Source organism: Schistocerca americana, chromosome 4, assembly GCF_021461395.2.
Source record: "Schistocerca americana isolate TAMUIC-IGC-003095 chromosome 4, iqSchAmer2.1, whole genome shotgun sequence".
Classification (NCBI taxonomy): domain Eukaryota; kingdom Metazoa; phylum Arthropoda; class Insecta; order Orthoptera; family Acrididae; genus Schistocerca; species Schistocerca americana.
In genome coordinates this window covers 712,286,151-712,303,940 of record NC_060122.1, presented here as the reverse complement: position 1 = coordinate 712,303,940, position 17,790 = coordinate 712,286,151, and the positions used below count along the sequence as shown (strand labels likewise).

General features: G+C 39.7%; 1 protein-coding gene across 1 annotated transcript in view; it reads left to right on the top strand.

The window, feature by feature from the left end:
* Nucleotides 1–4,693: 4,693 nt before the first annotated feature.
* The window catches only part of LOC124612466 (NADH dehydrogenase [ubiquinone] iron-sulfur protein 3, mitochondrial-like), a 68,912-nt gene continuing 55,815 nt past the window's right edge, over nucleotides 4,694–17,790 (top strand). The window contains exons 1-3 of the mRNA XM_047140694.1: nucleotides 4,694–4,848; nucleotides 5,172–5,243; nucleotides 5,459–5,706. Of these exons, the coding sequence (XP_046996650.1) occupies nucleotides 4,788–4,848; nucleotides 5,172–5,243; nucleotides 5,459–5,706 (381 nt within the window). The 5' untranslated portion in view covers nucleotides 4,694–4,787. The remainder of the gene's footprint in view (nucleotides 4,849–5,171; nucleotides 5,244–5,458; nucleotides 5,707–17,790) is intronic.

Genomic DNA, 17,790 nt, shown 5'->3' with positions numbered 1-17,790 from the left:
AGTCCAGTGTGCTAACCACTGCGCCACCTCGCTCGGCGTGTATGACGATTAAGATGCCAGATACCATACCACGCAGACTACATTTATCAAATGAAAACAAATACGACTTGACACAGAATCGAACCATCAACCTCCTGCTTGCTAACACAAAACAATGTGCATTGCACCAACTGCACATCAGTACTCCTCTTTGCTGACAGAGGTGGTTACCATACATGTAACTACAGTGTTGCCAGATTGTCAATGTTTAATGTCCATTTACTGGCGAAAATATGCATGGGACCAAATTTAGAAGTCCGAGTGCACGATTTTCACCCTGTGTGTGTGTGTGTGTGTGTGTGTGTGTGTGTGTGTGTGTGTGTGTGTGTGTGTGTGTGTGTGTGAAGGCAGATACAGGGTGTGTTCATTACACACACACACACACACACACACACACACACACACACACACACACACACACACACACACACACAGGGTGAGGAAAAACTCGTGCACTCAGATCAGTGTCAAATCCCATTAGTCATTAATGTGACCACCTGCCAACAGTCTGAATAACCATCTTTTTGCAGTGCAGACTGCTGTGAGACATGCAGGAATAGAGTCAGCGAGGCTCTGGACGGTACTGACTAGAATGGGAAGACATCCCAACTCCAGCGCCATGGCCAGTTATGCTAGATTTCTCGTCTGAGGGTACACAGTGTAAACTGCCTATTGGAGGTGGTCACACAGAATCTCAATTGGGTTCAAACCTATGGAGTCTGGTGGCCAGCGGGGTATGGTAAACTCATTCTGGAGCTCTTTGAACAATAGACATACAATGCGAGCTGTGTGACACATTACACTGGTCTGCTGATGGGTGCCATTGTTCTGAGGAAAAACAAACTGCATGTGGGGTTGGATATGATACCCAAGGATAGATCTATACTTGGGTTGACACATGGTGCCTTCCAAAATGACGAGATCACCCAGAGAATGACACAAAAACATTCCCCAGGCCACAATGCTCCCTTCTCTGGCTTAGAGCCTTCCAACGATTGTTGCAGTGTGTCACCACTGTCCAATGGAGCACAAAATGTGATGTATCTGAAAGGCCACCTGTCACCAGTCAGTTGACGTCCAGTTGCGGCATTGGCGTGCAAATTCTAGCCTTTGTCCCAAGGAACAGCTGTCAACATGGGTACATGAACCATGCACCTGCTGTTGAGACCCATAAACAGTAACGTTCTCTGAACAGTGACTGGGGAGACAATGTTGGTAGCTTTTGGTTCGTCTGGGTGATTAGTTGCTCATCAGTTGATTGTTCGCTCCTACACATCTCAACAGCTGTCGTTCACCACTGCCATCTATGGCCCATGGTGTACCAAAGTTGTCTCGGTGCCTGTTTGGGATAGTGCCATTTTGCCATATATGGTATACTTTAACCAAAGCAGCACATGAACAGTTTACAAACTTTCAGGAATTCTTCCACACTTTGTTGGGAAGCCAATGATCATGCCCTTTTGGATGTTAGATAAATATTTCCATTTCTACATTCTGAAAACGATGGCACTGGTTTCCACAGTCCCCAACATGCAATATATATCCTCCACTGCTAGATTTGAAACTCAGAAAACAGCAAGGAAAATCATGGTGTCAGTGTTTTAGGACATTAAGAAGAGGTTCTGCTCGTTGATTTTTTGGAAAGACATGAAACAATAAATGCTGCAAGATATTGTGACACCGCGAAGAAACTTCGCAAGCCATAAAAAACAAACGTCGCGGGATGCTGACAACAGGAGTCTGTTTAGTTCATGACAATGCGCGTCTGCACAGCGCTCACGCAACACAAAAGAGTTATTACTTCGTCTCGTTGGGATAATTTACCTCTCGCAGCCCTGATCTCACACCTAGTGACTATCATTAGCTCACTAAATTGAAAGAACGCCTTTGTGGAAAACGCTTTTCCGACGACGACTAAGTGAAAATCGAAGTGAAGAACTGGCCGAAAAAGGCGGCAGGAGACATCTATGACACTCGTCCCAATGATGACAAAAGGTATTGAGGTAAATGGTGATTATGTGAAAAAATAATGCAAGACCTATACTACAATGAGTGTAAATTATATTAAAATGAATTAATTTTGTCCTCTTAAAAAAATTATTGTAACCTGCTTTCCGAATTAGCGTCGCACAATGAATGCTGCTTACTGAATATTTGGTCGCCATCAAGTATTATTAACCAGGTTCAAGGTAGTCTTTGCCCTGAATCCGTGTGCCTTCTTCCTACAGACTTCGTTTCCTTGCAGGCTGCAGATAAAGCTGCTGAAAATTAACTTCCCATTCTCATTCACTCCGCTACATAAATAGGAAGTGAAATTCAACTCACCTTTTATATTACCTTCAAAATTACAAGTCAGTACATGATAAATGAGAACAGCTACTGCCTCTCTGTACTATGTACATAACAGATCTGATATTCAACTTGATAATTAACAATTACAATACAATTATTATCTTTGACATTTCGTGTTCTTAGATTTCATGGCGCTTTTTATTCTGCACTGCCCACTCCGTGGAGCTCCTTACTGTACATGAGCAACTAGGGTCGTCTGACTGCTACCTACTTTTGTACAGTCACTGGATCATTAGTTCTTGATATCAGAACCTACAATTTAAATACCTCACAAGAGTGGGGTACTCACCACTTATTGACTACTCACAGTCATGAACATCTTTTCTCTGACGTATGTATTTAAGGGCATGATACCTCTCATTAAGGAATGGGATGTATCATTACATTCAAATGGCTCTGAGCACTATGGGACTTAACATCTGAGGTCATCAGTGCCCTAGAACTTAGAACTTCTTAAATCTAACTAACCTAACGACATCACACAGATCCATTCCCGAGGCAGGATTCGAACCTGCGACCATATTGGTCGCGCGATTCCAGACTGAAGCGACTAGAACCGCTCGGCCACAATGGCCGGCTATCAGTGCGTATCCCTCCACTAAGAGAAAAGATGTTGTAACCACTCATTCAACTTCAATTATTATAAAAGTGTCACATAAATAGACACAATAGCTTCGCTATTGCTTTCAGTTTTTCTTTAATTTTATTATTGCAGTAAACATTCCTTTGCATTTGGTTTTACCATTAACACGTATTTCATTATACCTTATTACGAAAATTTCTTTCTTTCTTGTAGCAGGTAAATATTTTCTGCAATTCTAGGATCAAACGTCAGAGCACTATGAGATTACACTGTGTTCTTGGAAACAGGTAAATTATTTAACTTTAATAATTTTATTTAATCAGTCTGGAGGAAATACTCCCTTACCCAGGGTACTTACCCCTGTGCAAATAATGATACTCATAATTATTTGTCAGCACTGCCCTTCCAGAGATTAGGTACTCTTTTCCCTAACTTCGCACCCTCACTGACATAATATACCTCTCATCCCCTAAAGTGGTTGGGATCCTCCCTTCTTTGGGCCCACCCAAACCTGGTATAAGTTTCCTTCCCTGGAGCTACTTATCCATATACTCCTACAAAGTGATTGACATCCTCCCTTCCTTGAGTCCACTCAAAGCTGGTGTAAGTTCCCTTCTCCGGGGTAATTTACCCATAAACTCCCAATGACAGCCTTTATATACAACTAGAATTTATTTGGGTTTTGTGAAATATTATTTGACAGTATTTTGCTGCAGCAATCGTCGAAGGTATCACGCACTACTGTCTTGACAGCCAAACGCGTTTTATTCGGCATCTCATTGACTATAACGCTATGCTTTTTTGATACCTATTATACAGTAGTCTATTTCTGCATACGATGGAGGTCCTTCCCATTATGAACTGTTTTTACCAGGTACATATCTATCCGGTTCATGGTCAACTATTCTTTTAAACATGAGTCACAGTTCTCTACATATTCCTGCCATGTGCTGGAAGTGGAAGTTCCTCACTGAGATATGAAACTACTGATTTTTTTATCTTATTTACTGAACATTACTTGTCCTTTATACACATTTCTACATTCAACGTAGGCTAATCTGGCGTAGTCAGTCTTCATACTACTGTATATATTATAAAACTATACCGATTTTCAAATTTGTCAGTCTTTAGTACAGGTCTACCATGGGTTTTATCTGCTTGTAACCGTGGTTTTGAAACGTTTGTCAGGTACTTTACATGTGTGATAATGTCATCGTTAAAGCGATGTTAAGCTATGATAATTCTTTACAGAACGAGTATTTCAACTTTTGGTGACATTCATACAAGGCATGTTCTGTACGAATGGATCAATAATTAATTTATGTTAGCCATCTTTCAGTTTCGAGTAACAGTGCAACATTTCATTTGGCACTCATCAAGACTGGCCAACAAATTTTTGTAAATTGCAGAGCCAACAAATTCTTGTAAATTGCAGAAAATAACCTTATTTTCACATTTTTACTAGAAATTCAAACGATTGAACTTAGGATAAAAACTGCCCACTCGCTGCCGAGATGCCGGTGATCAACATTCATCGGTATCAGAGACTAATCCAGACACTGATTTCCCAAAACAGATCGTGCGTGAGTTATCGCGGCGAAGTTTCCAACGAGCCATTTAATTGCTGTCAAGGAGGTGTGGCGGCACTTTAACAAATATGTTAATGCCATGGAGGTAAGAATTCTTACCTCCATGGTTAACGCAATGCATTTAATTGCTGCAATAGAAATATCTTTGACTGTGAAACATCTTAGATCTAGCAGAAAGCACGAAACCTAATAAGCCTGTGGGTGTTTGTGTTATTATATGAGACATGGCTGTGTCTGTGATTAGAAATGTATGTGGATTATTTAGAACAACGGTGTCTCAGACTGGTAAGCCACTAATAAATACTTATCTATATGAATTTTCATTTCGTGTGTTGTATTTGTTAAAACGGGCAGCAATTTTTGTATCTCTATATAAGAGCCAGGATTAGACTTTTAATATGCTGAAAACATTCCATTGGTGTTTGTTATTAAGTAACATCCAAATACGACACTTCAGTTTGCTGTTGAACCTTTGATGAATTAATCGTATGCCAGTGAAAGTACTTTCCTATATTTTTCACTTACAACTTGAATAGTACGATATGTATAGAATTTAGTGGGGATAGAGACAACGTATTTGAAAGCTGTCAATGTACAATTCCCTACAGGCTGTCTGAGCGGTGTTCCCATTCATCTTAGACGTAAACATGATAATGCAGCAGCTGCAGCAGAAACTAGGCGTAAGTCACCCATTTTTATTTACATATATTTTTCTTGTTTATTTTCTTCATACAGGAAGAGAATTATGGCCAGTATAGAAAGATGCAATCAGTTTGCCTTGGTTGTTTGTATAATACACCTTTAATTAGTTTACTTTTTTTTTCAGTTCATGATATAATATATTGGATAATACATGTATATGTCTACCTTGTCTAATGTGACATGGATGTTACAGCAACTGCTCGTAAATTTGATGCTGCACAACGTGCACAATTGAGTGATTATGGCTGTTATGTAGCAGAATGTCTTCCAAAGTTTGTGCAGAAAGTCCAGCTGACAGCAGGTGATGAACTTGAAGTATTGATTGTCCCAGAGGGTGTAGTTCCAGTTTTACAATTCCTCAAGGACCATCACAACGCACAGTTTGCCAATCTTGTAGATATAGCAGGTGTTGATGTGCCTAGCAGACAGTTCAGATTTGAGGTATGTTACTAAGAAGTTTGTGTTGGCCCATAGTCAGTAAAACATAATTATTAAAATATCTAATTTTAACTCAAAATAAAAGTGCACTTTAGATGTCTACTGGAGCAAAAGGGATCCATTTGCATTGCAATGCTTGCTATTTGATGCTGCCAATGCGAAAATTATTTTATAAGCATCGTGTTTTTCTTTATCTATAAGGTTTGGCTTTGTAGTACGTGCTGATATAATATTCTTGATCAATAACTGTATCAAATCACAGCAGCTTTCTCAAGCTATTTTGGGTTTTTCCAACACTACAGTTATTGTCAGCATATAAAATACAGGTACTGGAATGTGTCTTGGAGGTTGCTGTTGTTATCGTCTTTAATCCAAAAGTGGTTTGATTCAACTACCCATGCGACTAGGTCCTATGTTTCTGAATCTGCTTACTATATTCATGTCTTGGTCTCCCTATATGATTCTTTCCCTCTATACATCCCTCCAGCATAAATTGGCGATCCCTTGATGTCTCAGAATGTGTCCTATCAACAGACACCTTCTTCTAGCCATATTGTGCTACAAATTTTGTTTCTCGCCAATTCTATTGGATACCTTCTAATTAGTTACGTGATCTACTGATTTAATCTTCAGCATTCTTCTTTAGCACAGCATTTCAAAAGCTTCTATTATCTTATTGTCTAAACTGTTTATCGTCCATGTTTCACTTCCATATATGACTGCACTCCATACATATACTTTCAGGAAAGACTTCCTGTTGTATAAATCTATATTCAGTGTTAACAAATTTCCCTTCTTCAGAAAAGCATTTCTTTCCATTGCCAGTGTACATTTCAGATCCTCTCTACTTCAACCATCAGCAGTTATTTTGCTGCCCAAATAGCAAAACTCGCCTACTGCTTTTAATGTCTTGTTTCCTAATCCTAATTCTCTCAGCATTTCTGGATTTAATTCATCTACTTTCCACTATCCTTGTTTTGCTCTTGTTATTTTTATGTTATAGCCCTCTTCCAATACACTCTCAATTCTGTCCGGTCGTTCATCAGAGTCCTTTGCTGTCTCTGACAGAATTATAATATCATCAGCAACCTTCAGAGTTTTTATTTCTTCTGTTTGCTTTACTGCTTGCTCAGTGTACTCATTGTATAACATCAGGGATAGGTTGTAACCCTGTTTCACTCTCTTCTCAACCACTGCTTTCCTTTCACACCCCTTGACTCTGTTGTTTGGTTTCTGTGAAAGTTGTAAATACTCTTTTGCTCCCTGTACTTTACCTCTGCCTGCAGAACGTCAGAGTATTCCAGACAACATTGTGAGAAACTTTCTCTAAATTTATGAATCCTAGAGAAGTAGGTTTGCCTTTCCTTAACCTATTTCCCTAGAGAATTTGTAGGATCAGTATTGTCTCTTGTGATGTTGTATTGTTTCATCTGAATTCTTATCTCAGCACAAACAAATGTATTCTTTTTCCTCGCATCCTTGTCTTTTCATTATTTCCAGATTCTTTGCATCTCTGGTGCATTCTCTTTTCCAGTGAGCCCTACATCAGTACATAATTGATAGCTAATCTTCCTGGGTGAAATATCAGGTAACCAGCCTTACTGTTCATAAAAAGAATTCAGATGATGTACTGTGACAGTCTGTGTACCAGTAAAAAGTAATTCTCGGAGATTTTTACATAAGTGATAGGATTTGCACTAGCTTCTACTCTCCAATACTGTATTCCCCATCATATCTCATAGAGATCAAGCGGTCTGCCTGGCAGGATGCAGCACCTTCTAGAAACTATCTTCAGAACAAAAATCCACATATGTTATGTTATGTCCAAAATCCAGAGTTAAGGAAATGCTGGATGCCATCAAAGATATTAGAGGACCCACATGTTTTCAAATATTGGCTGGAAGTGTGGATGCCAAGACATCATCCAGACATATTGCTGTATTGAATATATAAGAAACATTCGCTTTTGCTAACACACAAATCTGCATTGAAAGAGCACTGCCTCAATGAAGGTCACATGTTCAATTTTGAACTGATAAAGGTACCTCCATGCCTTTGGGTACTATTCAAGGAGACGCTAGTAAAGAGTACATGATAATCTTGTCCACTGACGCAGTGGTTCCTAACTTTGTTCATTATAGTGTATTGTATCAGCATAACAAATTCTGTAAGAATAACTCTATCCCTGCGCTGAGAGTGGTACAGACAATGGATGGAACGGACAGACAGCATCATGGTTACAAATGTTAATGAAATTTAGTACAGTTAATACCTGCACTAAGGTAAGTTCATAAGTCAGACATTGAAATGTGAAACCCCTGGGGGACTGAGCTAGGCCCTCCCAAACTTACAGTGTTGGTCTCTCTCTCTCTCTCTCTCTCTCTCTCTCTCTCTCTCTCTCTCTCTCTCTCTCTCTTTCTTTCTCCCCCCACCCCCCTCCAAAAAATGTGCCACCATGTGTGACCACCTACCTCCTTAAATCAGATACAGCCAAATGGTTGATCTCATTTGAAAGGTATCACCTCTCCCTTGTAGGAGAAAGCAAGGATGTGTTGCAATGGTTCATGGTTGAGAAGTAATACAGCTACACAAGTTATCACATTTTTGCAAGTTTCCGGTATTTTTTATCTTGGGTGTGAATGATAGTACTGAAACAATATTTGGTGTGTATAGAGAGGTGATAAGGCTGAATTCATAAAACAAATTTGATTGTGTCACTTGCATGCACATACTGACTTTTCAGATTTTGAAAATTCCAAAATTGTCGAAAATCACTATTTGGGACCTCTCCAAATGCAATGTGTGCAAGATCAAAGCGTGCTTCAAAGTGCTTCATTATGTAGCTTGTATCTAATTACCCCAAAATATATTTGTGTTACTCCCATTTATTGTAAGTCATTTAACTGTATTCTAATACTGATATAACACATATTATACCAGGCATTCCATGAGTGAATGAGCCTATGAGAGGAGGTTAAAAATATGGAACTCATGATTGTGCATAGTTTCAATGAAATCCTAAGGCACTGAAATTACATGTAGGGAATAGAAACATTCTGCAACTTTTTTTCCCCTTTCGTTTATTACCATCATCTTAGAGAAATTACACTTGCAGGTGATATTGGTTAACAGTAGTCTGGCAAGTAGGCAGACAGTTCATTGTTGCAATGATTGCCCACCATTATTGACAAACAGTTCATTATTAAGCTTGTTTTCAGTAGCACAGCTAGGAAATATGGAAACTAGTAAGCATCACCAAGTTCTTCTGCAATAATTTATTTTTTCGCAATGAAAGCTCTTCCACATATCACTAAAATCGTGCGTTGGTTTTTGATAGTAAAGAAAGACTCTCATTTCATTGAGTCATGTTCAAGATCAACTGAATTCCGTAAGTTATATTTTAATTCTAATTGTTTTTTCATGCATGAACACTGTATGTTTTTTCATACATAAACACTGTATGGATAAACACCTATGATAGATGGCACATGCTGCCTGTGATGGAGGGGATAATTTATATGAGATAATTAAGTTGAAACCTATCCGCTAAAGCAGCAAACGATGACACTATCTTTCAGGGATGTTTTCTGAAGTGTCCAAAGTGCATTATGTTAAATTCAACTTTAAATTCTTAATTTTTACTCTTTTTATTTTTATGGTGTTAATCCAGAAGTATTAGTCAAAACTGCAGACAAAAATAATGCTGAATTACTGAAATTGTCCATTACTCTTGTCTATCAAATAATAAACATTTGAAATTCATCTAAAGCAATCAAGGATTTAAATTAAACGTTTTATTTTGATTTCTCTAAATCCAAATCCCCCATCACTTGTGGTAAGCCTGATAAGTGTAATAACAACTTATTGTTTTTATGTACAGACAGCAACCTAACACACCACCTATAATAAAGGTCTGCCAGCCCAGGAATCCTAATTGATCCACAACCACCATCCAATCACAGATGTACTGTCGCTGTGCACAGTATTGAATCATCTTATGAGAAGTGTGCATGACACTACAGTTCAGTATGGGAGTGAGTGGTGTAGTGCATGGTCAATGTGTGGATGACTTGGAGAAATGTTTTCTTGGTACAGCATTAGGACAGGAGTGTCATGAATTACCTTACTGTAGACAATCAGGACTCAAACATGTGTGACAACAGTGATGAGACAAAACACTTATTGGCAGTTCATACAGGATTACAAATTGATGATGAGGAAATTTTGTGAAACTTCATGGCAGATTAAAACTGTGTGCCAGACTGAGACTCGAACTCGGGACCTTTGCCTTTTGCGGGCAAGTGCTCTACCAACTGAGCTACCCAAGCACGACTCATGCCCCGTCCTCACAGCTTTACTTCTGCCAGTACCTCATCTCCTACCTTCCAAACTTTACAGAAGCTCTCCTGTGGACCCTGCAGAACTAGCACTCCTGAAAGAAAGGATATTGCAGAGACGTGGCTTAGCCACAGCTTGGGGGATATTTCCAGAATGAGATTTTCACTCTGCAGTGGAGTGTGCACTGATATGAAACTTCCTGGCATATTAAAACTGTGTACCGGACTGAGACTCGAACTCGGGACCTTTGCCTTTCACTGGCAAGTGCTCTACCAACTGAGCTACCCAAGCACTGTTAACAAAGTTTCAAGAACAGGCTTTAAATGATTTCTGTAATAGTAAAACACAAACCCCTACTTATTGCTCACATAGAATAAGATTAGAATAAGTATTGTATACACAGAGGCACTCAAACAATCATTCTTCCCACACTCCATACGTGAGTGGAATAGCAAGAAACGCTAGTAACTGGTACAATGGGACGTACCGCCTTCCATGCACCTAGAGTGGTTTGCAGAGTATAGATGTAGATGCAGATAGATGTTCTCAGACTTTATCCTGAAGGGCTCCAAAAGCAGTTTTCAGTTGTTATGCTGAATTCTTTGATATCCTGAAGGCACTGTGAGAGCAGATAAGATGGCATTACGGCAAGGACTTTCTTATGTGGTCTTATTCCCAAAGTGCCCTTCTTGCTACCGGTCACCCTTACACCTCCTGCTCACTGTTCGGTCCCTCTGTAGGCTGTTACCACAAATTGAGCTCAAAGATCACATGTTGGTGGGAGGCATAGTGGCTGCTGGTGTGGAGCTGTAAACTGTGACAGGTGAAGCTTTCAGTGTGACCATAGCTTACTTCTTTCTGGCTGTGAAAAGCTGAAGAAGTAGCACTTACAAGGGATGGAGTGGGACATTGCCCATTGACACATGGCTATCTTATACATTGCCAGTAGCCGACATGTGTAAGAAATGTGGACCTCAGCTGTCAATATGACATCTTTATTGAATCTGTTCTATATTACAACCTGACGGCAGAACTGGATCTCCTACAGGACCTGCCTTCTATTTTGACTGCTAATGAGGTGAGAGTAGTTCATGTTTTAAGGCTTTGTGTGATGTCAGGACTCATTAAAAATAATAGGTGTGGGATTTTAGAATGTCATGCAGTGACTTGGTCACTTACTATTTCTGAGTAGTGACCCAGCCACAGTAATCTGGCAGTCTTTTGAATATGTCTGTACTGGTATATTATCTTCAATTTTTATCTAATTACTGTGCTTTCTTCTATCTAAATTTTGTGGATGGTATTGCACATGTCTCCTGACATCTGTCGATACAACTGAGCGAGTGTTCCCATAATGCCAGCAGAAAATACATTCAAATTAAATGAGGTTCTCTTAAATTGAAGCCTCTGGCCATTGTACAGAAATGCGATGTATTTTGGTTTTCTGGGTGCAATAAAAATTACTAGTAATTTCTTGTGAGGTCAAAACTGTTTAAAAATTTGACACCATTAAATCACTGTAATAGCTTCTCTAAATTTTTGGGTTATCACCTTTTTATCCTGTTGATGACACTGGCATTTGATACAATGTTGACAGTTGTTTCACTACATTAATGCTGGTATGACTGCTGTGCTTACTTTCAAATTGCTAGATGATTCACATGTGTAGCATTATCTGGATTTGTTGGCGGACAGCAAGTTTTTGGGCCAATAGCACAGAGTAAGATTTTATACAAAATCATTAATTGGCTTTAAGGACATAGCCTCATTCCATGTTCTGTGTGGGGAAACACTTCATCTACAGCAAAACAATAATGAAATTTTGAGTCTTCTTCCAACAGGGGTTTAGGGTTCCACTCTCCCATCACAGTCACGGTAACACTTGTCAGTGTCAGCAGATAAAAAAACAATCATTCTGCTTCAAAAAATAGTTTACAAGACTGTGGATTGTAATTATAAAATGTTGATCCATATTTATCAGGAGCTTTATCCCTGATGTCCTGGTGTGCTTTCCATTGAAGCTGCCCAAGCAGTTCAGTAAATTTAATAGTTCCCAGTACTAATCAACAGTTTTCTTCCAGATTTCTTAAGTTGATGTTGATAAATATTCAGGTTGCAGATGATGATATATTGCCTTTGATATTTCAGCAACAGTTATCAAATGATAGTGTGTCTTAAAAGAGGAGGAGGAGAAGGAGAAGGAGAAGAAGGATACAGATTCAGTTCTTTAATTTAAGAAAAAGTGGGATACAGATTCAACTCCTTTATCACCTTAAGGCTTAGTTCACATGAACAGATTCTTTGCGGAACATAGCTGTACGACAAAGTTTCAACAAACTCTGCTTTTGTAGTTTCTCAAAACTCCATATTTCTCTTATAGCTGATATGTTGCATTGTGTTCTTCAGACACAAAATGTAGCAGATAGGCGAATTAAATTGCAATTATGACAGAATCTGATAATGAGTCTTTTAAACATGTAACTAAGGAAAAGTCAGATCATATAGCAATAAAATTTTGAATTGATGTAATTTCTGAAATATTCATGGCACAATTGCTGACTGGACACCAGGAAACAGGTCTGATATAATCACCGTGGATGATAAAACAGTTACTGAATGTTTCGTGAACAAAGCTGTTAGTGCAGACAAGACAAACTTAAATATATGCTACTTGTGTAAGGCTACCTGTGCTACCTTATCTGTGATTGTCCAGCTCCAGTTTTAAAATGAAAATAATTAGTAATGAAATGTTAGCTTTGAATGTGACTAATTGACTTAATAAATTATATACGAAAGAGAAACAAGAGCCACGACTCTGCATAGCGCCAAGATACATCACTTATTTCATCTACATCTACATTTATACTCCGCAAGCCACCCAACGGTGTGTGGCGGAGGGCACTTTACGTGCCACTGTCATTACCTCCCTTTCCTGTTCCAGTCGCGTATGGTTCGCGGGAAGAACGACTGTCTGAAAGCCTCCGTGCGCGCTCTAACCTCTCTAATTTTACTTTCGTGATCTCCTCGGGAGGTATAAGTAGGGGGAAGCAATATATTCGATACCTCATCCAGAAACGCACCCTCTCGAAACCTGGCGAGCAAGCTACACCGCGATGCAGAGCGCCTCTCTTGCAGAGTCTGCCACTTGAGTTTGTTAAACATCTCCGTAACGCTATCACGGTTACCAGATAACCCTGTGACGAAACGCGCCGCTCTTCTTTGGATCTTCTCTATCTCCTCCGTCAACCCGATCTGATACAGATCCCACACTGATGAGCAATACTCAAGTATAGGTCAAACGAGTGTTTTGTAAGCCACCTCCTTTGTTGATGGACTACATTTTCTAAGGACTCTCCCAATGAATCTCAACCCGGTACCTGCCTTACCAACAATTAATTTTATATGATCATTCCACTTCAAATCGTTCCGCACACATACTCCCAGATATTTTACAGAAGTAACTGCTACCAGTGTTTGTTCCGCTATCATATAATCATACAGTAAAGGATCCTTCTTTCTATGTATTCGCAATACATTACATTTGTCTATGTTAAGGGTCAGTTGCCACTCCCTGCACCAAGTGCCTATCCGCTGCAGATCTTCCTGCATTTCACTACAATTTTCTAATGCTGCAACTTCTCTGTATACTACAGCATCATCCGCGAAAAGCCGCATGGAACGTCCGACACTATCTACTAGGTCATTTATATATATTGTGAAAAGCAATGGTCCCATAACACTCCCCTGTGGCACGCCAGAGGTTACTTTAACGTCTGTAGATGTCTCTCCATTGATAACAACATGCTGTGTTCTGTTTGCTAAAAACTCTTCAATCCAGCCACACACTGTTGTTGTTGTTGTTGTTGTTGTTGAGGGCTTCAGTCCTGAGACTGGTTTGATGCAGCTCTCCATGCTACTCTATCCTGTGCAAGCTGCTTCATCTCCCAGTACATACTGCAGCCTACATCCTTCTGAATCTGCTTAGTGTATTCATCTCTTGGTCTCCGTCTACGATTTTTACCCTCCACGCTGCCCTCCAGTACTAAATTGGTGATCTCTTGATGGCTGAGAACATGTTCTACCAACCGATCCCTTCTTCTAGTCAAGTTGTGCCACAAACTCCTCTTCTTCCCAATTCTATTCAATACCTCCTCATTAGTTATTTGATCTACCCATCTAATCTTCAGCATTCTTCTCTAGCACCACATTTAGAAAGCTTCTATTCTCTTCTTGTCTAAACTATTTATCGTCCATGTTTCACTTCCATACATGGCTACACTCCATACAAATACTTTCAGAAACGACTTCGTGACACTTAAATCAATACTCGATGTTAACAAATTTCTCTTCTTCAGAAACGCTTTCCTTGCCATTGCCAGTCTACATTTTATATCCTCTCTACTTCGACCATCATCAGTTATTTTGCTCCCCAAATAGCAAAACTCCTTTACTACTGTAAGTATTTCATTTCCTAATTTAATTCCCTCAGCATCACCCGACTTCATTCGACTACATTCCATCATCCTCGTTTTGCTTTTGTTGTTGTTCATCTTATATCCTCCTTTCAAGACACTGTCCATTCCATTCAACTGCTCTTCCAAGTCCTTTGCTGTCTCTGACAGAATTACAATGTCATCGGCGAACCTCAAAGTTTTTATTTCTTCTCCATGGATTTTAATTCCTACTCCGAATTTTTCTTTTGTTTCCTTTACTGCTTGCTCAATATACAGATTGAATAACATTGGGGATAGGCTACAACCCTGTCTCACTCCCTTCCCAACCACTCCTTCCCTTTCATGCCCCTCGACTCTTATAACTGCCATCTGCTTTCTGTACAAATTGTAAATGGCCTTTCGCTCCCTGTATTTTACCCCTGCCACCTTCAGAATCTGAAAGAGAGTATTCCAGTCAACGTTGTCACAAGCTTTCTCTAAGACTACAAATGCTAGAAATGTAGGTTTACCTTTCCTTAATCTTTCTTCTAAGATAAGTCGTAGGGTCAGTATTGCCTTACATGTTCCAACATTTCCACGGAATCCAAACTGATCTTCCCCGAGGTCGGCTTCTACCAGTTTTTCCATTCGTCTGTAAAGAATCCGCTTTAGTATTTTGCAGCTATGACTTATTAAACTGATAGTTTGGTAATTTACTAGAGATTGGAAATAGGTGTGGCTCTTCTTCCAGTTTTAAAAACAATTTTGGTATGTTAGTTACATTTTGCATTAGCAATGTACGGCCTAAAATGCACCACGTGTAAACAGCCCTGTGACTATATCTTTTCTATTATAAACTTGTTGAAATATGTGCAGTAATTTACTTAATTTCAAAGTATATAATAACTATAAGCAATAACGAAAAGAGCCAGTTCATTATTAAGACACCATGTGAGACTATAAGATGCGAAAGACTATTGTCAAAATTGAATGAGATTATGTAGCACAAATTGTGTGAATCATAAAAAGTGGTTCTTCTGGTCAATGATGGATTGTTTCATCATTAGTATTAATTGATAAGCAATCAGAAGTTCATTAAGCACAATGAATTTGATGTCACTATTAGTTTATTATATTCTTTGTCAAAGGGCATTATTTGATTACAGGAACAAAATCATGCCATGAGATAAGAATACAGTTCCAACTTTCATGAATGCTTCAGCATTGGATGGCATTCCTTACTTGCGATTTACTGTTCAGTATTTATTATGATGCACAACCTTTATGCATTGCACTACTTGGCTTCCTTTTGAATATTTCCTCTGACTGAGGGTTTGAGGCCAGCCACAGCTGCAGACTCCACTTTTGACAACTGTCACGATGATGTGCGCTCAAAAAGCAGAAACTGTAAAACTCGTTGAGCCCTGAGATGATTTACAGTGCATTGTCACATCTCCCAGAAGTAGTTTTAATGTTAGTCAAGATGCAGCAATGTTCACCTCATAAGTTTCATCTGGTAAACTGCAGTCATCTTCAGATTCCATATTGCAGCATAAGAAGCCTTGGAATTCTGAATCTCAAGGAACATTTACAGCTCTTTTGTAAGTGGGGTCAGTAAATGTGATGCCCTGAACCATTTTGGTACTGAAAATCTAACCACCGGTCGCCCTGTTCCTTTCTTCGGAGGTCTCGCCAGACTGTGGTACTGGTTGATTCTGTGGTTCTTGAGGTAGTGCTGGACTGCACTGCCAGTTCTCCGTTACTGTAAACTCTGGGAATACTTCAGGATAACTGTGATACCTGGTGTATCACAGAGATTTGGTACCTAACCCTTACCACCCAGACTGCAAAGACAGTACAAATCTAACATGTTTTCCTCAGTGTGTGTTGCATTACATATTCATGATGTGGATAGCTGTTTTGGCAGAACAATCATTAGTGGGCAGCCTCTGGACAGTTTACTGCAGCTGAGTTGTGTTAGATTCACCCATGAAAATATAGTAAATTGGTGAACTGTACGTCCTGTTTGTGGGATTGTGCTGAATTCTGTCGTGGCAATCCAAAGTTTGTTGGGACCAAGATGCAGAAGTTGAAAGAACACAGGTGGGCCAGCTGTGGATGTTAGTCATGCACTGTTGAATGTTGTTAGAGGGGACATAGGTTATGGAACACCACAGGATGCATATTAATGGAAATTCTGCTAAGAGGTGCAGAAGTGCAGTCCTGTGAGTAAATGCATCATAAGATCACTGGTCTGAATTAGCTGGCTAATTGTTTGTACTGAAATTGGTTGGTCCAAGATGCAACTATGTCATCTCAAGTATGAGGTCACAGGACAGAAAATAAGAGACCTACATCTGGGAAGGTGACATTGGCATTGGTAACATGCTGCTCAAAAGCTCTACACAAGCCTATGTTCATTATGACTGTCACCCAGCCATATGCTGCTATGGAGAAACTGCTTGTTGTAACAAGATTGATGTTGGTGCTTGGCATTCTGATGCTGTGTCTGTGGGACTGCACATACATGTGAGCCTGTGTCAACTAAAGGTGGCAATTTAGTGGCTTGGTCTATCACTCTAGGCATCATGGTTTTTGTAAAGTTACTGTTGCTGGCAGGCTTACTGTTAAGCCACAGGAGACTGCCGGTTTTATTTCCTGACTGGAGCATGGCGATATACATCAGCATGCCCTGTGTCTGAGGCATCTCAGGGTAGAAAAATTCCTTCAAATAGAGTGTGGGCAAGGTTCGATTAGAACCAGATCCTTGAGAAGCAGTGCATACCTTTTTCTTGTGAGCTGTTTGTGCTCTTCTTGGCCCTTTACACAGTCTGTGAGGCACAACCTGGTGATACAAGTTCTCTGTAGTGTTATTATATGCTATGTTGCAAGATTGAGATTGAGGGGGCGTAGGAATAGGATAGGGTACTGTTTAGAATGCTACTTTAGGGGTTGAGGGTAGAGATTCATCATAATTTTGCAAGCTGAGAGGCACCCATTCTTCCTATGATATCAATTACCCAGTGCCATTGTGAAGCAGTTATCATCCATAAATTACCATACCACTGAAACTGAAAAAGTCGACATCTTCTTTGTCACAGCTTTGACTGTCTCATCTTTCGTTGGGATAAGGAGTGCTTCATCTAAATTTTTGCCTTTGTTCCCAATAGTAGTAGTCTGTATCCAAACCAACCTAATCAACATCCTAGTTGAATTATGTGCCTTACCGTCTCCCAATCGCGCACTCGTGGCTGTATAATCTATGGATGACCCAGAGTGCAGAGCTCTGCTCCTCACCCCCTTACTTGGCTGTTTC